Here is a 22157-nt window from a genome sequence, read left to right on the forward strand (position 1 = left end):
ATATATATATATATATATATATATATCGGTGGGATCCGAACAATGGAGGAACTAAAGAGGGAGATGACGAGCGCGCTGGTGGAGGCAGTGTTAGAATTTGGCCAATGGCAACAAGCTAGGGTCGAAGTGATGCTTCGTGACCTCACGGAAAGGAAGGCATCGCATCGCGCTGCAGTTGAAGTCAGACAGAAAGTAGATCCCCTAGAGCAAACCGCTTCTGAGAACCACACAAGCGTTCAAAGCGAACAAGCGGGCGGACGTCTGCAAGCCAGGAAGGGCAGAAGGTCAAAGGCTGCAGGACGGTGTGCAAGGAGGCGCCGGATACCTTAGCCGGTACCTTCGACAGTGTCTGTGGTATTTCTTTCAGCAAGCACCAACGGCAAAGACGTCGATGCCACCGAAAAACAAAACAGAAGGTCAAAAGGAAGTGGAACGAAGTGAGCGGAAAGAAGAAACCAACTATGGAGGTTACACTCAAGGATTGCCTGGGCTTGGGACAAAGACAAGCAGGAAGCGCACATCAAGCAAGACGGCACTGGCATCACTACTGTGTACCGCGACAGGAATCTCATAGACGTGCCAAATTTTCCCGTAGAGCCAGCGGCACCCGAGAAGCACGCAGCTTTCGCGACAGTGATGGCGACGACCCCAGCGGTTACCGACGGGTAACGGTTCTGCCAGGTCACCGCTCTCTCAAACCGAATATCCTGCGCCACGCATGAAGGCAACAACAGAGCAGTCTTAGCGAATGCGAAGCAAAAGGAGCAAAAGCCACACGCTCGCACACGGAGTCCAGAAGTAGAGTCCAGAAGCAGACGGAGATTCGATGACCCCTATCGGGGTCATGGCGCACCACATCAATGCTGCGATAGCGACAGATGTAGAACACCCTTCTTCGTTATCGCAAATGGCAATTCCATTTGCAGCAGCAAGTAGCATGTTGTCAGCGGAGGTTTGTTTACCCGTGAGCGCGCGCGGAAGACGTCGCCTAATAATGAACGGGTTCTATTGACTCATTCATGTCAAATTCATTCAAGCTATTGGTTGCAGGATAAGTGTCGTGCCATTGCGTAACTGTAACCCGTTACAGCTTTACGTGGCGTCACGCGGTGTAATTCTTTTTTATTGTTGTTTTTATTTGATTTTGTGGGAAGGGAAGGGGGCATAGAATGGTCAGAGAAGAGAATGCGAGTTGTCGTCGCACACTAAAACAACCGAACACGGCCGACCGGTCACTGTCCGCGTGCACCTGCGTGCAGGGACAACGAGCAGGCCGACCATCGACACGACGACCCGGCCCCGTCGTGGTCGCGCAGCAAGTTGCCCTGGTTCTTCACCAACGGCACCGAATGGCCTCGTCCGTCGAGCAGGCTGTCGAGGCTCCCCAACGTGTGGCCCGACCCGCAGTCGCCGCACGACGACCGCATCGTGTCGCAGCTCATGTACCTGCCGCCCGGTTACAAGGGCCAGCCCAAGAGCATCAGTGAGTCATCGCTTGCTGCACTCTTCGCTGTCAAACACCTCACCGATGCTCCGCTGTATTGTGTGTATCGTATGAAGCGGGAACGAATTAAGTCACATTACAGTTCTAGCCTGTTTTTGTGCAACAGCAAGGTAACAATTATTATAGACATTGTCTTTTGTGTGATTTCATCGTTTCGTTTGTGACGCTTGGCCAATATATTTTACCTGTGTAAATGGAACCTTGATTCACAGCTCGCAAACATTTGCCTGCAAGGGTATAAAAGCTTTTTTTACAAGCTTTTTTTTCATAATTTAGAGGTCGAATCTAGATTTCATCCTCCTGTAGGTCACCCTCTACAAAGGCCACATCGATCATCATCATCATCATCATCACGGGCTCCATCGAACTGTTGTCACATGACAAGATTTTTCTCCCAGCCAGCCCACATTTTTTTTTTTTCGCATGAAGTTAAGAAATGAAGTCAGTTGAGAAATACCTCTTACGAAATACCCGAATACCCGGATTCGTAGAGGTAAGCTACAGCACTTGTAGTGACATCTTGATCGGGAAGCTGAGTGTACCACCGCAGGCAAGTAGGCACGCAGGCGGGCAGGCAGTAATCACCTGACATGCCTGTGCTGGGATGGGTAGACTGACTCACTGAAGAGACAGATGGTGCACAAACACAGGTGTATGAAATATCACCCCCGACAAACACATGAAGGACGACACGGAGACAAACAAAAGGACGAACAGCAACACAGAACACATAGGGAAACAATGTCGAGGCCTAAATGGCTATAACGTTTCACATGTGATCAAGAGTCCAGAAGTAGATGGAGCCTGTACCTTGATTACGGTTTCTGACGCTCTTCCCAAATTAGCCAGAAATCGGAGACGTCTTGTTTCATTCTATCGTTTCTTCTTTTTTATTTTATTTCTAAGTCATGCATGTAATTCTGTGTTTTGCAGATACCACTTATGATACGAATGACCTCAGGTTGGGTGATGCATCGAATGGTGAGACCTCTCGAAGTTATACGTGTTACATTGTGAACAACGTTGTTTTTTTAAAAGTGTGTTGTCAGACACACCGATTTGCTTCGTTGTACTTTTTACTATAGAAATTACACGAACACTCCGACCCCAATCGCTCGCCTGCGCGCGCGCGTGCGAGAGAGAGAGAGAGAGAGAGAGAGAGAGAGAGATGTGAATGTAGAACTAGTGTTCCGCGTACACCCCACACAGCGTTCTCTCGAACACGACTCGCTTTGCTAGAGCACATGTACGCGAACGCAGGATAAAAGTAATTTATCCAGAAACGACTGAAACCAATTACTATTAGCGCACATCCTTTCCGATCCTGCTGCGCTATCCGCGCAACATTTTCCGTCGCTGAAGTGCGTCGGGAGCACCAGCGAGACTATAAAGGTGGCATGATTGAGACTTCAACGGCGGTTCGATGATTAAAGCATGGTGTGGTAATGTTCGATGCTTTTTGACGAGCCAAGGCAAATATTTTTAGAGGGTCAAGAAAAGATCCCGTCTTTTATTTTTTTTTTCAGAAGCTTTTCTTTGGTGTAGTACGTTAGGTTTCATCAAAACGCATTAAGAAGCACAAGCTTCCACTGCAATGCTCCGTTCTTTTCTTTTTTTTTGTCTTCTTTTTTGCCCCCTATGCGAAAACCACACAACGCCTCGCTCTAACCTGATGCGAAGCGAGCACTAACTGTAGACCTGACTCGAGAATGAAAGCTATCGTTCCAGTGCCCGGCGGCAGACCATCATACGCACGGAATACGCATAGCGATACACAGCGCTCCTTAGAACATGCATGAAGATTTTGGTAGGGGTGGGCCAACGTACGGCGCATCCATCAGTGCGTGCGTGCGTGCGCGTATAATGTGGAGACGTCGGCCTCGAGCCAGTATGTTCGGTACGAACACAAAAAATTTGGAGGACGCTTAAGCTTCGTCTTTTAGAGTGGAACGCGATAGCTTTCAAAGATCCCTGATTGCGTGTCATGCTTCCCGGTAGCCGCAGCTTTCCTGCGGAGACGAGCGCCATCTGGATGGTGTTGTTGCAAGGAACCGGGCGATCCGCGACGCGCTACGAATGGTGGAAACGCTGGAAAAGGGGTTTGTGTTTGGATTTCCGCGTCGCCGAATTTCTTTTTCTGGTACATCCAAATTACAATCCGATGCTATCATGTCTGTAGGTTGCGTTTAGGTCCTACTTTACGGTTTTTTTTCTGACGCATATTACTTTGAGGAATTTCTTAGTTCAGTAACGCCTCTGCGCCACGCGGAGGGCCTGCATGGTTGTGGTTCGAAATGATTTTTCGCAAAATGACATCCGACGCCGACATAGGATTTTTTTGTGACACGAGGCCCTTAACGCTATCGCGTCAATACGCGAATGGGTTTATTTGTTCGCTGGTGCTACAAGCCACTGAGTCAGAATTGCGATGCACTGTCAATAATTGCGTCGAAGTTACATGATTTTCAGTCTGAGGTGTTGCAGACTCCACTGAAAAAAAGTTGAGGTCGTTGCATGTTACTTCTTGCATTTTCTATCTAATCCTCGTAATTACGGTGCAATTAGATTTTGATTGAATGTAGCCATTCATGTCACAAAGTTTTGTCTTTCCTGTTTTCTTTTCTTTTCTTTAAGATTTCGATCGCCGGGGCAAACCATATGCGCAATCAAGTTATTTGACGAGGCATTACGAAAAACGGGGGGGGGGGGAGGGGGGGGGGAGGGCGTGCAAAACTGTTCCTTCGCCATTGCTGACAGAATGGGGCACATCGAACAGCCCGTGAAACGTGGCCGAGCCTTTAGTAAAGTGGTCGAGTGTAGCAGTATTCAGCAATCTAAAGTGAATTGAAGCCAAATTGGGTACGCAGAGGATTCACTTGACCCGCAGCTCAATGGTCGTGGCATACGGACGGGGGAAAAATCTACTTCTGGTCGGCTGCAGTGAGAAATTGTGCAAAAATGTTGCGCAGAAACTATGCGAGGGTGATTGTCAAAGTCGTGATACGTTCCCTGTAGGTGTTCTGAGATACGCAGCTGGGGCAATTTTCGGTTAGCTCTATTGGCCAATGCTATTATGAAGCGTGTGGTAGCTGTGACATGTGCAGCTGTCGCAATGGACACGACAGGCACGAACAGGGAAAGAGAAAGACGATTGATTGATTGATTGATTGATTGATTGATTGATTGATTGATTGATTGATTGATTGATTGATTGATTGATTGATTGATTGATTGATTGATTGAGTGAGTGAGTGAGTGAGTGAGTGAGTGAGTGAGTGAGTGAGTGAGTGAGTGAGTGAGTGAGTGAGTGATGGATGGAGGGATGGATGGATGGATGGATGGATGGATGGATGGATGGATGGATGGATGGATGGATGGATGGATGGATGGATGGATGGATGGACGGACGGACGGACGGACGGACGGACGGACGGACGGACGGACGGACGGACGGACGGACGGACGGACGGACGGACGGATGGACGGATGGACGGATGGATGGATGGATGGATGGATGGATGGATGGATGGATGGATTTTAGCGCCCTAAATCAACACGAAAGACGCCAATATCAGAGTGTCCGCATCAGTCTTGAACAGACGCAGATATCTCAATATATGTATAGGAGCACTCTTGCATGTTGTTCCCATCGAAATGCCGCTGTCGCGGCCTGGAATCCAATCCGGTACCTGATGTTGAGCCATGGAACGTTGTCGCCACTGAGCCGCTTTGGTGGGTGCGCAGATGCGGCGGCCGTGAAGACCATCGTCCTGTACGGCGGCTGGTACGACTTCCTGGGTGGACGCGAGCTCTTTCTGAGGGACCGGTGCCCAGTGGACAAGTGCGTCGTCCACCAGGGATCGCACATGAGTGAGCGAAAAAGCGCCGTCGTGGATGCCTTCATCTACAAGGACTACTACTACCACCCTGCGGTCCCGAACATCACGGGACGCCAAGTGAAGATCATGTACCTGCTCGAAAACCCGATGCACACATTCGTCCCGAGCGGAGACGCGGGAATCGACTGGATGGCCACCTACCGGTACGCGGACGACGACTTCGATTGGGGTATACCCGAAAGCCGTCACGTTGAATGCACATTGGAGCAATGCTCAGGGCCAACATGTATATCAATGTAAACTCGCTAGAGCTTAGGGTTGATATATTATTGACGTGTGTTCCGCATACGACGTGTTCATTGTGGACCGAATTCAGAAAATTTTCGTTCGCGAGTGCTGTTTGGCATTGGCCGACCTCCTTCGCTAATAATATGTACATCACAAGTGACTGGTATCTGTTAACAGTTGTAACCTATATATAAAAACGTTCTTGTGAATACTGGCCCGGTTCGTTTAGCAAGTGAGTTTCCTTCGTCTCTGCTCCAGTCTCTTCTCCTCCCTCCCATCCCTGCTCCCGCCAAACTTGTCGTAGACCTTGACGACTTCAAGGAGGAAGGAAGAGCTCGAAAGCGTTTGGACACATTTTATGTCGGACGGCCAAAAGACCTTTGATTCAGTCATTCGGGTAAATTCGAAGTGTACACAAAACGTGAAGAAAACTGCGTCACCGCAGTGAGACATCCTCCTGAAGGATAATTTGGGCCAGTATCTTTAATAGCAAGGCTATAACTGGTTCAATAACAGAAATGTATCACTCGGTTGAGAGAACCGCGTCTTTATGCGACTTTTGGATATTCAGCTGTTTAGTCATTCATTCATTCATTCATTACAGTACCCTCAGGGCTCAGACGATCGTTAGAGAAGGAGTGGGTACAACAACAGTTTGAAGATCTAAGAAAGTCCCCAAGGTGCTGTGAAAGCAAACAATACTTCGTGTCATTGTCTAAGATATCACCCTGCAGTAGCCACAAAAATCGTTGCTGCCTTTCAGTAGAAACAATTTTGGGGGACGCTCGTGCCTCTCTGCTAAGCAACATGTCCTTCTCGCCGACAAACTACGGACTGCAATGAGGACTTAAGCGTCGCACATAGACGGACCTACATGTTCGATGCATCCACTCGATCCAGAAGGCCTCTCTGTATCCGTTTGCTGGGGACAGTATTTCAGAATACGCCACAAACATTGCGGGGCGGTGTTGCTCACTCGTTGAAGAACTTTCCCAGGAAATGCAAAGCGGTGTCGCCCTCGACTGTGAATGTGTTAGTGGAATCACGAAAAAGAAACTGAGACAGAAGAGTCATCCCTTATCAGCTTCTTTTTTTTTTCCCCTTCCCGATCGCAGAAAGGACTCGGACATTGTGACGCCGTACGAGAAATTCGTGCTCTTCGACCCGCTGGTGAAAGCTATCAAGCGCGACTTCGACTACTCCCAGAACAAAACCAAAATGATCGCGTGGTTCGTCTCCAACTGCGCCGCCTCCAACCGGCGCCTTGATTACGCGCACCAGCTGCAGAAACACATAGAGGTAAGCGGGGGCCGGTCACACCTATTTCGAAACTAATGGAGCCAACATCAGCTACGAGCCGGTGCACGTTTCAATTCGACTCCATCTTAGACTGGACAGTGGAATGGCAGAGACCGTTACCACTTGAACATTTGTCCCTTGCGCATTTTATTTCACGTTGACTTCTGTCCTGCTCAATGTTAACGCAGAAGCGATTACTACGGAAGATATTCATCCTGTATACGAAGTCTGATGCATTCGGAACTGTATGGAAGCTGTTTAATGCGCAACGCTTCGTTTGAAGGCTCTCGACCGTTTTCACAGCCCATAGGCAGATATATCTTTGAGGGAACCAAAATTGACAGAAGGCTTTCTTTTTTAAACAGGTATGTGAGGGATTAACAGCCAATAACGCGCTGCAGATGTTTCTTGTGCAAAAAAAAAATTGTACGTAACTTCATTTGTAACGTTTCTCACATTTCGGAAATATAGGCACTCAAACACAAGTAGTAAAAGATTAGAGAGAAAGCGTTTCATTTACTCTAATGAAATAGAGGGCCCCACTTCGCAACTCTGATGGAGATTACCTTTTTTTTTCTTCTTCGCACGGATAGGTGGACATCTACGGTTTGTGCGGCACGCTAGACTGCCCTCGCTCCGAGAGCGAGAGGTGCTACCAGATGTTGGACAATGACTACTATTTTTACCTGTCTTTCGAGAACGCCAACTGCAAGGACTACATCACCGAAAAATTCTTCAATGCTCTACGGTATGCGCTCCACCATTTCTTTCTTTCCTTCTTTCTTTTACATCTGTTTCTTTCCCTGGGTTCTTTGTTCCCGCTTTTGTCTTCTTTTTTTGTTTTCCTCCTTCCGTCTTTCTTCATTCATTTCTTGTTTCGTTGCCTACATTCTTTCTTTTCTTCATTCTTATAGTTTTCATTTCCTTCTTTCTTTTTTTTCTTCTCTTCGATCTTTTGTTGTTTCTTTCTTTCCTCCCTTCCCTCTCTACTTATCTCTTTCGTTCCTTCTGTAACGAAGAATAACCGCCGGTCAGCCAGGCTCATCACCAGCGTTTAGGCACGGGTACGGTTCCGGCTGCTCACAGGGTTAAAACCTTCACAGCGAGTTCGACCTCTACCTTCTATAGCGTACCCTATAAATAAGCACATTAACAATTGGTGGAAGTGCGTGGTACGACTCCGTCAACGTTGGAACTTCGCCACCGGCACCACAGTTGCCACGCCAGCCAGATCCTCGGCGCACACCAGACAAGCACCCGCGATTTGTTACTATTGTGGTATTCCGGAACACGTTGCCCGGTTATGTCGCGACGCCGTACGCTGCCTTTCCTTTTTCTTTTTTCTTTATTACTGTCGACTCATGAGCACCAACGCTCATCGACAGTCACGATCTTCTGTGTCGCCGATGGAACCCCCGTTCTTAATACTACTCGTCATTTTCCATCCACACACTGCCACTCCATCTCACCGATAACGTGCCGGTTAAGCCCTCTGCCTCAGGGAATCGTCGCAGTTCCCGAGACGAGGACTGCATCGCCATTTCGAGACCAAAGGTCTCGAAATAACCCCAACAACGTCGTTGAAGGATTTCGAGCATTCTCACTGGTGGATACGGGCGCAGTCATCTCTATGTTACGCGAAGGACTTTGACGTTCCCGAGGCGAAAACTGCATCCCATTCCAGTTAACAAAGGTTTCGAAATAAGTAAGTGTGTCTTAATCAACTGCGACAAGATGAAGCCGGGAATGAACGCAGGCTTTTGCCGCGAATACAGTGCCACATTTGATTACCGACTCGCAATGATTACTTTTCTATTCTGCACTAGCGCGCTCGAGGACTTTCCTTTTGAGCCAAATACAAGGCGATGATGCGGAGGGGATAACTAACGGATGCCTGATTCAACCGGGGTTATTAATCCCGCCTATTATAAACGTTGCAGCGCTTGTCATCGTGTCTGTCTTCTTGTTTGATCTTCGTGCTTTATGGCACTGTTTACAGCCATTACGAACCAACTAGCCCAACGAATTCGTTTGACCTTGTTGGTATTTGAGTTTATTGATGCCAAACAACACTTAACATAACCTGGTTTGCGTAGATTGTCGCTTTCGTGTGTCCAACCTGGCGGTGAAAATTCTGGTGACTTAAATTAGCTATACTGCAAAGATTTAATATTCATTGCTGTGCGCTATAGGCATGTATTGTTGTAGCCCCTAATTATAACAACTTTTCAAGCATTTCTTTTTTACAAGTTAAGCCATATTTCCAATCGTGCGTGAAAATGTGTGGGTAAACCAAATTTCAACAGAACTGAATATTTAACTAGATTCTTATGGCGATAACAGCTCTTGTTCTGGAAAGCTTTTGAAGAGCCATGCCTCGCATATACGATTCTTTTGAGGGGACCATCTCATTGCTCGCCCTAACTCCCCTGGTCGCCCTGCCCCGTTTCTAGATCATCGTTGATCATCCAGTGTGCCCGTAGGAAGTAGTTTCGTTACTGATCCTCGCAGACATTTTTGTGGAATACGGAAACACAAAAAAGGCGCTTCCAAATTAAAGAGAAAGAAAGAAAGAAAGAAAGAAAGAAAGAAAGAAAGAAAGAAAGAAAGAAAGAAAGAAAGAAAGAAAGAAAGAAAGAAAGAAAGAAAGAAACAAAGAAAGAAAGAAAGAAAGAAAGAAAGAAAGAAAGAAAGAAAGAAAGAAAGAAAGAAAGAAAGAAAGAAAGAAATGCCGGAAACAGAAAATGACTTCTCAAAGTTTCCCGACAAACGGAAGCGCGCTCGAGTGGCACTTGCATCACTGCCTGCTGCGCTTCGACTCACGGTTGTCACTCGACTAGAACAGTGAGAAGTCGCTTTTGACTGTTTTGCGATCACGTGATCCTTGGCACAGGCTGAGTGCCCTAACAAATGCCGAAGGCCCCGTCCCAAGCGCACACCAAGCAAGTTCCACGGTTTTGCGGTGCCAGAACCACGATCTTATCGTGAGGCACGAGTTTTAGTTACACGTACGTAGAGGTTTCACGTACGCAAACGTGAAAAGCCTACGTACCTTACGTGCACGCCATCTGAAACGCTTTTAGCTGCACGTACGCGACGCACGCCAAGAGGGACCCCGTAGCTACATCTATCGGGAAATGTGAACACGGCGGTAGCCAATTCAATCCTGTCGCCTTGTTTCGATGCAAGCCGTCTGCGCGCGCAAGGCCCTCTATCGCCTGTTCGTGATCTCGCGGAACTCCCACGCGAAGCTGTCTACGTGCGCAAGAAACGCACGCAAAGAAATGAATCTCACGTACGTCCGTGAGACCAGCGCGCGGCCGCTACGTTCTACGCATGCGCACTGCTGACACGTAGAAGCTCTACGTACGCAAAACCTCTACGTGTAACTAAAACTGTCTACTGTCTAATAACGCCGTAGCCACCACGGCGCGTAAAACCACGCGAATGCCGGGCGTTGAACGCGGGGCCGCTTTTGCACCCGTTTGCTCTCTCGACGAGCCGGTGGGTGTCTGGGAGGCGCCGCGATTCGAATCTGCCGCTTAAGAGAAAGTCTTTTCTACATTCAGAAATTCCACCGAGAACTTGGTGACGGTTGAACTTTTTTGCAAAGTTTCTTAACTTCGGCTTTCACATTTTGAAATACAAACCTGATCGTAATAATCAAGCACGTACAGATGCGACATGATCATATGCGCTTTAGCGTCAGACGAGCTATACGATAGGACGGCAAACGCTCCTTCTTTGGTAGCAGGCCTTTTTCATTGCGCGTACGCATTTCTTTTATTTGTCTTGTATTGTTCCCACACTTCTCAGTCGTTGTAGGACAGCCAGGGAATTCTCTTTCTAAATGGACATTTATTAGAAACCTCTTACTTCAATTTACAAGAACATCTTAACATCTTAGAAACCGGCGATCCATTTGTTGTTAGAAACTCGTAAGCTTTACATAATTATTTTAGCTGTGGCAAATTATTTGTTTGTTATTTCTTTCTTCCTTCCTTTCTTTCTTTTTGTTTCTTTTTTATGCCTGCCCCAAGCCACAAGACTAGGGCTGCGGCAAGTGTACAGCCAACTGTGTACGCGATTTAACGTTAAAAGCAATCTATAACGTTATATCAATAAAGCAATAACGTTATACCTCGCAATCGTCATGACATTTGGAACATTAAAAAAAAATACCTGGCCCTGATTCTCGTGGTCGACGCGGGTCAAAACGTGGCCGTCACAAACTGTTTTACAGCGGTAGCCGCGTTTCACTATAATAGAGGGCAAAATTGCCACATGTGGCCGCAGGACGGTTGACTTAAGTTTATTATTCGGGTAGACAGCACCAGGCGGTACCAGTCATAATTTTGCACCCCAATTAGCCTTACCTTTATTACCTTTTCATCTTATATTTCTTTTTCCTTGTTGCATTATTGGCCTCGTTTATCACTTGTAGATATTGCATAATATACTTTTGCAGTGTAAGTTCCCCTGTTAGCCTCTCCAATTTGTCCGCTGCTGATCAGCTGGCGACTGCGTCACAAAGGTTCTCCCCAGCTAACGTTAGCCAAGCTCTTAAAAATAATATATAGAATGCACGAGGACGCAATTGAGCAATGGTATTCTGTCAGCAGTGACATACCGCACCAGGAGGTTTTGTTCTTTTTCGTAACTGAACTATCGATAATTATGTGAGATTAATCAACGAACTTCTTAATTACTGAATTAAGGGCAGGAATTTTGATAGCAAAGTAACAATTGTGTTTTAAAACACCCGATTCACTTGTTTTCAGCGTGCTATGTCTGGCGTAATTATTTTTTCGCGCTATAACGAAAAATGCGCAATATGAAAATAGACGCATGATTACGCGTCCGCGCGCCGGAAATTCAATTTTCATGCGTGCGCATATATATATATATATATATATATATATATATATATATATATATATATATATATATATATATATATATATATATATATATATATATATATAATAAAAAAGTCCGACGGCCAGATTCCAACAGAGGACAATTACATAATTATCAATTAATTAGTTACCTGATTAGTTTGCTAATTCATACTGTACCCTTTACGCAAGGAACGCTTATTCCCCCGCTGCGACGTACCTCATAATCGGACCGTAGTTCTGGCATGTGAAACCCCAGAAATTATACAATATTAATTCGCACGTCGTCATAGGTCAAAATGTGGGGGCCGATCCCGAAGATAGCGCAGCAAGAAAAAAATTTCATACAGTCCGACGACGCTCACCCTACTATCTCACGCGAGGGGTGGCGCGAGAGAGTGCCGTGCGCAGTTACTCCGACCCCCATTCTCACCCTCATTCTCACCCCCAAGTTACCAACGTTGTCTTCCATCAACTTCAGCTGGAGATTGAATCGATCGCCTTCCGACTTTTTCTTTTCTTTCTCGTAATGCATGCGGACGGTATGCAACCTGCATGCGCTTTTTTTTTTTTGAGCTGGTCATTATATTCGTCCAAGGAAAAAAAATTACGAGACGTGAATGGCTGCGCCATAAATCGTTATTTATATATGTAATTATGTAGACTCACTACGATATGAGCGATGCATCACCTTATACCACCTTGACTCTCTTTCAATAAAGTGTGCAAAGCTTTAATAAAATTGCTAACCTTAACGCATTCATCGGCAGTGCAGTATAATTGCGCGTCTAATGGGGATTAGTGAGTTCTAGCACATTTTTTTCGTGCGACGGGGCGCTGGCAGAACGGGGCTGGCCGCAGCATATATATGGCACAGACGGCAGGAAACACGCATTGAGTATTAGCGGAGAGTACATATAGCAGTACTAAGCCCGATTACAGCGAATACTGAAGAGACTCGTGTGTATAGCGAAGGAACTGCAGCGGTTATAGGCAAGCGTTTGCAAAGTCTTGGGCAGATTTAGAACTGTTTTTTTTTTCTCCTTCTTTATGCGTGTCCACTAGCGCATCTGGAGTGCAACGAAGGAGTACAGTGAAATATGGTGAGCTTAATATAGGGTCACTATAGAAACTTTTCACTACAGCTCGGTCACAGTTAATTGGTTGCACTGGGTGTAGTAGAGTAATGAACAGTGCGGAACCGTAGCGCACGCAGCACCCGCGGAGCCTTTAAGACAGCTGTAAAAGTGCAGCTTAAATACAGTAAGAAACGGAAATTCCTCGGCCGTAACGAACTAATTGCGTCAGATATGGTGAAGCGTCCGCAAAGACTGAAACAGACGTCGGGCAGTTTCTTAAAACTGTGCACACGTACGAACGAGTACATTTGGTATATATGTAGAGTGAGACGTTTCAAATAACCTCGGGTCGAGCGAATTATTTGCGCAGGATTACACAGTGGAGCTCTTGATTACAACGAAATCATCTCAGCGTCAAAGCAGGTTCCTAAGCTTTGCGAATGGTGGGAGCACCAGCTACACTATATATACGCAGTTTCACTGCCTTTGATGTACGAATTGCTCGGACTGGCCTATATACGTCTGAGAAGGATTTCGCTTTAACTTCGTGTTTGTTAGGTGTACGGCCACACTGTTAACAAACCAACGCGACTGGTCGCTTGTAAAAACCAGTAAGCACCCCGGCACGCTCGCTCCCTATAGCAGCTGCAGACGTTAAAGAATAACCAAACGGAACAGAAGTAAAGGAAGAAAATTGGGCGGTCTTAGTCAAGCGGGGAAGACAGAAATGGACGCCAATAATAAATCGTAGCGGGCGCATTAAGTTAATGAAAGACCAAGCAACAAAACCGAGTGAATCGGGCGCCCCCCACGGTTCAACAAAATCGTTCAAACAAAAATGACAAAACCGAGTGAATCAGGCCGTCGCCACAGCAGAGCCAATCGTTAAAACAAAACTTACAAAACACAGGTGCCTCGCCTTTTCTCCACAGATAGACGAGCCGATAACCATGGTTTCACTGTATGTAAAAACCGTAACAAGATTACAGAGACGTGAGCTGAATGAAATGAGATGAGGTCCTGAACGAGAACGTTAATTTCTGACAGTGGAGTCGGCATCGCAGTATACGCGTACGTAGATATATAGTAAACGTGCACAAAGCGTATATGATTGAAAATCGTACGGGGACAGTTCCGTTGGTACATAACTGACAGGCAGACGCGGAAGCGTATACGGACAGGAAATTAAGCGCCAGCAACCACTGCAGCAGCAAGTATAGATGGAAAAGCTTCAGCCTCGCAGCAGCAGCAGGATTGTATAGATTAAACAGATCCGTTCCAGGCAGAAGGAATGGGTACTAAATCGTACGAAAAGTATCATGCAGCAAACAAATTGCGAAACGTCTATAGCGGCGAGACATGATGAAGTTATTGCGCGTAGTCTAAAAACATACCGGTTAAGCGATAGCTCTAGCATATGGGTTCCGAAAGAAAGAAAAAAAGAAAGAAAGAAGCGCGGGTATACCCATTTCCCTGAGGTACACACGCGCCCGCTATGTATAGCGTTCTGTACAGCCCTTAAAACTGTTAACAGAAACACGCGAGTGCTGTATCGTCAGCTACGAGGCCTGCATTGTGTTTACTGAATTCCGCTACCTATTACATATATGTATGTGGGCAACGCTTCCCCTAAATTAAAAATCAGTGGCCCTGACCAAATGAATGCAGCCGTACACAGTGCTCAAAAGTGAAAAGAACACGGAACTGTGTTATTAACAGTAATGCAGGTGAACACACAGGTTATAGAAGAGCTTAGCAAAAATGCTTCGTTTCTGCGTCGGCATTTGCCGATATTCGGGAGATATCTTGGATTTTGTTGTCTAGAAGCTCAAAGTGCGGAATTTCCTCGGTGACTATTTCACAAACAATGGTTTCAAGCAACGAGCAAATAAATTAGAGGTGTGCGAGTAGTGATTTTTAAGATCGAATCGAATACGAATCGAATAGCGCCAGTGGCGAATCGAATCGAATATCGAATAGCGTTCGAATATTTTTCGCATAATGAGCAGCCGTTATCACAATTAATCTAAAACAATGTTCACTCCCTAGCATTCTTAATGCTAGCAAGTTTCTCTCACTACACTGTACGTTATGAAGCGTTGTTTAATAAAAGCACAAATAGATCGTTAGGAGCACAAGGATAGGTTCGTCGCATGCACATGACTCTTCAGATAGTGCGAATTATCGCTGTATAGCGTGTATAACGTATGGCTATCTATGCGGCGTAGCCTGCTCCACTGGGCAAGTTCTCATGTTTTATGTCTCTATGCCCGCGGGGATGAAAATTTACCTAGTTTAGTAAAGTCGAAAGTTGGGCTAGTTGGTGAGTGATCATCGTACCTTGCTGGTGTAGCAGCGCACTGACACGGACACAGAGAAGACAAACAGAAAAAGACGACACTCGCTGCACTCGCAACTATTTTATTTCAGAACACATACTTCATACGCCTGAGGGTGCGCGGGTATATATATATGAAGTATGTGTTCTGAAATAACATAGTTGCGAGTGCAGCGAGTGTCGTCTTTTTCTGTTTGTCTTCTCTGTGTCCGTGTCAGTGCGCTGCTACACCAGCAAGGTACGATGATTACCTAGTTTCGCTCCAATTTTACGTTTGATTGGGCGCAGCTGACGTGATGAAATATTCGAAAAGTATGGGGAAAACCTTCGCATTTACGTATAGGACTATTCGATTCGAAGTCCCAATCGAATGGGACGCTATATCTGATTCGTTATTCAGAAGTTTCGAATATTCACACACACCTATAATAAATGGTTGAGTCATTTGTCAGAAAGGCTAAGTAAAAAAGAAACTCGAGCTAGATAAACACTGACTAAAACTAAATATCGTGTTTATCGATCACGAAACAAGTGCATATTCCGTGAAACTCGCGCTAAATTTCGAAGAGTTTTGATTTAACGGTTTTGGGATCAAGTTCCTGCCATTTTACAGGTACTCATATGAACAGCTTCTGAAACGCTTTCTACGGTGTGACTTCTTTTTCTTTCGAGTTGTCAAACTCGATTCTCTCGTTACCATATTGTTGAAGCCCAATGTGATGGGCGCTGTGAAATTTGGTGTTTGGGGAGTGTATATGTATGTGGGGGGGGGGGGGGGGGTCCGTTGGCACATTGTCAGGCATTTAGTAGCCTTGTTTTGCCACCTTTTCCTATACAACCACCGCATATACTAAATTGTTTGTATATCCATAATGTTTAAAAACAGCGCTAGCGACTCGGGACACAGAAAAGAAGATGGGGCACACACGGCGCTGACTTACACAACTGCGTTTATCGGAAAAACACGGTTGCTTTTTGAAGCCTTACATCAAGCGTGCGCACATGCTCAATGCGAATAAAAGCACAGGTTATACATGCGGGTCTTATTGCTTGAGTGTTGAACGAAAAGGAAGCGTATGTCATATTTATAGCGCAGTGTGCGTCTATTCTTTCGCCCGTGTCTAATACGCTGGAGAAAAACAGCGTTCGCTGCTTTTTGCAATACCCGCATGTATTATTACCCTTTACGAAAGCGCGAAATATATATATATATATATATATATATATATATATATATATATATATATATATATATATATATATATATATATATAGAGAGAGAGAGAGAGAGAGAGAGAGAGAGAGAAACGGGTATTTTCCCGATTTTCATAAAACTAGTTCGGGGCGCGAAAAATTGGGAGGAATCATTACCCCCCAAAAAAGGGGAGGGACCCCGTTGACTCACCGCCTCACCGACTCGGCGCGAGACACGCAGCCCTGTATAACACACGCGGTCCAACGTCTCTCATCCCCTTCGCAGGCACAACGTGGTCCCCGTGGTGATGGGCGCTTCCCGCGAGGATTACCTGGCCGCGGCTCCGTACCACTCGTACATCCACGTGGACGACTTCGGGTCGCCCAAGGAGCTGGCCGAGTACCTGCAGCTGCTCAGCCGCAACCGGACGCTGTACAACCAGTACTTCGAGTGGAAGGGCACCGGGGAGTTCGTCAACACGTACTTCTGGTGCCGCCTGTGCGCCATGCTGCACGCGCCGCCAGCTCCGGCGAAGCGGCGCACGCAAAGCGTCCACGAGTGGTGGCACGAGGGAACGTGCAGGGCGGTGGCGTAGTGCGAGCGCCCAAACACACGTGGGGGGGGGGGGGGGGGCGAATGGCATTTGTTCGCGCTCGCGGGACAGCGTGTTTACTACATCGCTCGTGGTTCCTGGCGAGAACTGTCGCTATCTCAGGACTTTCGAGAACTATACTGCGCGCGTCTCGACTGTTGTCGTCGCATGCTTGCGACATCGACCGTGAACTCTTTCCGGTATAGACTTCTTTTTTTTTACTACTGTTGCTTCATGAACTTTAGTTGTTTTTCGTCTGTTTGTTTTACCTTTCTCGCCGCTGCTTGCCCCGCCTGTGTTGCGTGTGTGCTCGGTAGTTTTGCACGCGTTATGAACGCGCATTTGGGTTGAGCACCGTAAAACATGTAGATAGATTCGTATTCTTAAAGACAAAGAAAAAAACGGTAGTAAAATAAAAGTGTGCGGGAACAATCGAGAATGATCGTCAATGTTAGCGAGTGGCACGAACGAAGAAACGAACGAGCGAGCGCGCGATAATTTTCCTTCCCCTCTACTCGCAACACGCTCGACAGTTCCCCCGCTTCCCCACTCTTCCCTCCCTCCCTCTCTCCCCGCAAGTCGGTTGCGCGAGATCATATGCCCTTTCTCACGGCGCATTGGAACCGCAAGTCCTGCCATCGAGAGTCAACTATGCAACGACCACCGCAGACCGCCGATCGAAAACCGCCGCCAACCACAAAAATGGGCGAAAAGAGCCAACAAGTAGCGATTCCTTTTAACACAGGCCGCCGCTTTTGCCATCCACGCATGTGAAGCTGCGTTCCGCGGCGGTAGCCAATCTGCGGCAGGCCGAAAAACAATCTCTGCTTTTCAGGCTACATGATTGATGTGTGACGTGACTCGGTGGTCTCCCTCACTACGTATGCACACGACCGCTTCTGTAAAGTATTACACCGATGCACAGTCGCCAGCAAAAAAAGTCTGGGGATGACAGGTGACACGAAACTTGCCTTTTTGGGTCGCTGCCTATATAGATAGACATGAAGGCTCAAATCAAGCGGATAGAGCCTTCGTGCGCCTGTTGAAAACAATGTCATGCATTACGGCAATTCCACGTTGCCCGGCAGTGCTAGAAGGGATTTTTTTTTCTGCTGTCATGGTCTGCAGACTTTTGCTCTCGTCGCGTAAACGGCGAAAACGGCGCGAAAACAACAGAAAAATTGCAACAAAAGCCCGTGCACCCTCCTCCCCGACGAAGCGCCTGGGCACCTTTTCCTGTTGTGCACGACGATGGGTGCTCTCACCCGAAAGATAAAATATAAAGTACTGAGAGAAAAAAAATTAAATTATGGGGTTTTACGTGCCAAAACCACTTTCTGATTATGAGGCACGCCGTAGTGGGGGACTCAGGAAATTTCGACCACCTGGGGTTCTTTAACGTGCACCTAAATCCAAGTACACGGGTGTTTTCGCATTTCGCCCCCATCGAAATGCGGCCGCCGTGGCCGGGATTGGATCCCGCGACCTCGTGCTCAGCAGCCCAACACGAGTAAAGTACTGAGAGACTAAGGCCAATGCGCGACAAATGCTGTGTTAAGTGTATGTATTCCTTTCGGGATTATATTTTCCGGCAGAAGAGAGAGAGAGAAATAAACAACTTTATCTGCCACTGCAGGGTGGGAAGTTAGGGCAGGTAGGCCTAGTGTGGCTCCCAGGTGGGGGCGACGTCTTGGGCCCACGAGACGAGTGCGAGTTGCGTTTTCTTGTCTGCTCTTCTCAGCAGCTGGTTCCAACCCTCCTCGGAGGGCGCTGGCAGTAATGATCGTTACCCTCGCATCCCCAGAGAATGTGTGCCCGAGTTTGCAGAAGAGGAAGGAATGGTCCAATGATTCTACCATCCCGAACGACGCGCAAAGGTTCGATGGTGCGAATCTACACCTATATGATATAAAGGTTGATTGCGGCATTCTACGCCGTAGAAGGGCCATCGGCGCCTCGCGCTGTCGTGAGGGAAGCGACGGTACATTCTGGGGGGAACGCTAAAAACGTCAGCATACCGCTGCAGCAAGAAAGGGCTGGCTGGCTTATGCGACCAACAAACTGTTGTTCTCTGCGGAACCTGGTTACAGCCAGCAGGGTAAGGTTCGGTATATAAAGAAACCTACAGGTCTACTAATCGCCGCATATTTGCCAAATTGTCAGCAATCTCACCATGCGGTAGTCCGCAGGGTCCGGGAATCCAGAGAAACGGAATTTCTTTAACACGAGGTGGAATGAAAAATCAGATAGGCTGTTATAGTTAGCTTAGCATATTTTTTTTGAAAAAACAATCTTACATTTATTACAACCTTCAACAGAGCTGATACTTTGAATTGATCACAGGTCAATCAGTACTTATATTTGCTAAAAGACTACGTAAACGCAAGCTGATGAAGCTTGAATCTAGGCCACATTGAATCGAATAACAGTGCCGGTTGTGAGACCAATATCTGGTAACGTGTCCCTAGAACATGCTCGTATGCTCTAAGAGTTTTCACTGTTAGCAGTTGAAATCTTGGCGCCAGATCTGGCATGTCTGCTTCAAGGTGAAAGATACACTTGGGCACTATTATGCACGGGTCCATGTGAGTGTCTTCGTTTTCTTTTCTCGGCTCACTGGTGTGAGCGCCAGTGAGCCAAGTCCGGGCCCAGGTGGATACTACAGAAGGAACGCCAAGCGGTTGACTTCTCAAAGAACCTATCTGTATCAAGACGGCGAGTTGGGCCAGCACCGTGTCGTCGTTTTATACCTTCTTTTGTCCTTGTCTTGTGTTGCGCTGTAACGAACCTTAATATGAACCTCTCTGTACTTTGCGACGTTAAACTATGTTAACCGATCAATCCAATAAAACACCAATTCGGCCCCAGTTATAATCACTATGCGTACACACCACATCGCCTCGCCCCTGCCTGGTCGCGATGGTCTCCCGGAGGCCTGCGGCCTGCCCACAACGCCACGGTTCTCAGAGGACACGCCGGTAGAGGTCAACCGAGGTTCTAGTGACTGGCGTCTGAACAACGGACATTCGGCACACGGACGCTTTTGCATTTCGCCCGCATCGGAATGCGGCAGCCGTGGCCGGTATTAGATCCCGCGGCCTCGTGCCCTAGCCACTAAGCAACCACGGCGGGTGGCACGACTTCGGCACTGGGGCACCGCAGTTAAACACGACGTAAAATCCGCCTATTATGAGGACTGTGAATGTATGTGTTGCTTTCTTTTCCCGTGAGTGTTTTTCTTTCTTTCTTCTTCTCTTTGTTCTGTAAAAAAAAGATATGTTCATATAAGTATTGTAATTTCCTTTATAGATAAAACCACGTGACTCTACAAAAAAAACAGGAACTCAAAATGCTTGTTATTTTTTTTTACTGCATTGGACGGTGTTCAGTGTATATATGCGAGAAAATTTATTAATTGTGGTAATATGAATTTAATATGTTGTTTCACCAACTGTCTGGTCATTTTACAAGCACTGCGTGCTTAGATTGACCAGTAAATCCACCCTGTACAAAGAAATTTGGATAAATAAATGAATGAATGAATGACTGCCCTCACGCGCTATCGTTTTGCAGACCTTGCTACCATGCTTCGTGCGAAAGAACCGGGCGCGGGCGGCTCAAGGCATCGGCTTCATTGTGCGTCAGCATACTTGACGGTGGCGCACGGAAACGATGCGCCGTCGTCACTGATAAGCGATAGGCTCGGCGCATGGTTGAAAGCGCTGCAATGCGATAGCGCACTAGCGCAGTGAAGTTGTTTTATTTCGTATTTTGCGCGATTTCTTTAAACGCCGAAAAAAAAATCGTCACGCGGCATGTACGTTGCAACGAAAAATTTTATCGGTCATTTCTGAACCCCCTCTACAACGCAACGAAACGCACTTGGCCTAAAAGTGAATATTAAATATTTTGCATAATTGCTCTTAGTTCATTAACCAATTAAGCAGACTACAAATATTACTATAAAGAGCACCACATGACAGCAAACCAAATCACATTGATTTCATTCAGCTGTGGTTAACCACGTTTTTACAAATCATAGGTTTAAGTTACGTGAAACACCCTGTATGACTTTGCAAAATCATGTTTACAACTCTTTAACTCAACATTAATATAAAACGATATCGCATTCTGTAAACTTCACCTATTAAGACATCTATAAGAGAAAAATTTGATGGGTTATACACCATTCCAAAATACATCGCTAATTTGTTTATAAGGACTTTTGCAAAACTCTCGTAAGAAATGTACAAGTTTCACGTATGTTGTAAGTGCGTGTAAGAAATTTTTCCGCTTTAAATGCTCTAGCAGATGCACTTTATAGCAGAACTGCGATATCTGTTCTTGGTGCAAAGTTATGGATTTGTAAAATTGTGTATCATTTTTTATGTAAATACTATTTTACATGTTTAGTATTATATATATATATATATATATATATATATATATATATATATATATATATATATATATATATATGAGACCCTAACTAAACCAATATTTTCTCCCTACAATCGGTGTAGTTTAGCTTTCCTGCTTAAATGCATTTACTTTCTTTCTGATCGATTCAGTCATGGTCTAATCAGCGTATTTCTACGTTTAACATTGAAATGTATTTGAACAAGAAAATCGGAGTCGGCCCCGAAGTAAAACTTTTTAATATCCGTCAGAACTGGCAAAAGCAAGTCCCGTACAGAATCGTATACACCGCAGCTTCAATCAGAAGTCGCACATCTGGGTCTGCTGCTGGACGAAGGCCCTCTTGCAGCTTTCTCCAGTCGCCCATGTTCCGCGTCAGCGGACTCTATTCTGTCTTGTACCTGCAAACTTAACTGGTCTCATCACTCCCACCTAGTCTTCTGCCACTCTCGACAGCTTTTTATTGCGAAAGCAATGCTGCTTGCACTTTTGGCCCATCGGTGGTCGTGGCGCCTCCTTACACAGCTGCGCGTCACGTGACCGTGTGACGTCACGCCAGACCGAGAGACGGGGCCCCAGCTTGCGGCATCGATGGTGGAGGCGAAGCCTTGCGCGCCGCTGCTGCGGCGCTACCGAGAGAGGGCGCAAGCTGGTGTGACGTCACGCCAGACCGAGAGACGGGGCCCCCCAGCCAACACCACCTAGA

The 22157-nt window shown here is 46.5% G+C and overlaps 1 protein-coding gene across 1 annotated transcript in view; it reads left to right on the forward strand.

The window, feature by feature from the left end:
• Nucleotides 1–17622, forward strand: part of LOC135908515 (glycoprotein 3-alpha-L-fucosyltransferase A-like) — a 25287-nt gene extending 7665 nt beyond the window's left edge. Inside the window, exons 3-8 of the mRNA XM_065440326.2 lie at nucleotides 1260–1483; nucleotides 2438–2485; nucleotides 5249–5546; nucleotides 6747–6930; nucleotides 7524–7678; nucleotides 16726–17622. Coding sequence (XP_065296398.1) covers nucleotides 1260–1483; nucleotides 2438–2485; nucleotides 5249–5546; nucleotides 6747–6930; nucleotides 7524–7678; nucleotides 16726–17035 — 1219 coding nt within the window. The 3' untranslated portion in view covers nucleotides 17036–17622. The remainder of the gene's footprint in view (nucleotides 1–1259; nucleotides 1484–2437; nucleotides 2486–5248; nucleotides 5547–6746; nucleotides 6931–7523; nucleotides 7679–16725) is intronic.
• Nucleotides 17623–22157: the final 4535 nt, after the last annotated feature.

The sequence above is a fragment of the Dermacentor albipictus genome, chromosome 3, assembly GCF_038994185.2.
Source record: "Dermacentor albipictus isolate Rhodes 1998 colony chromosome 3, USDA_Dalb.pri_finalv2, whole genome shotgun sequence".
Classification (NCBI taxonomy): Eukaryota; Metazoa; Arthropoda; class Arachnida; order Ixodida; family Ixodidae; genus Dermacentor; species Dermacentor albipictus.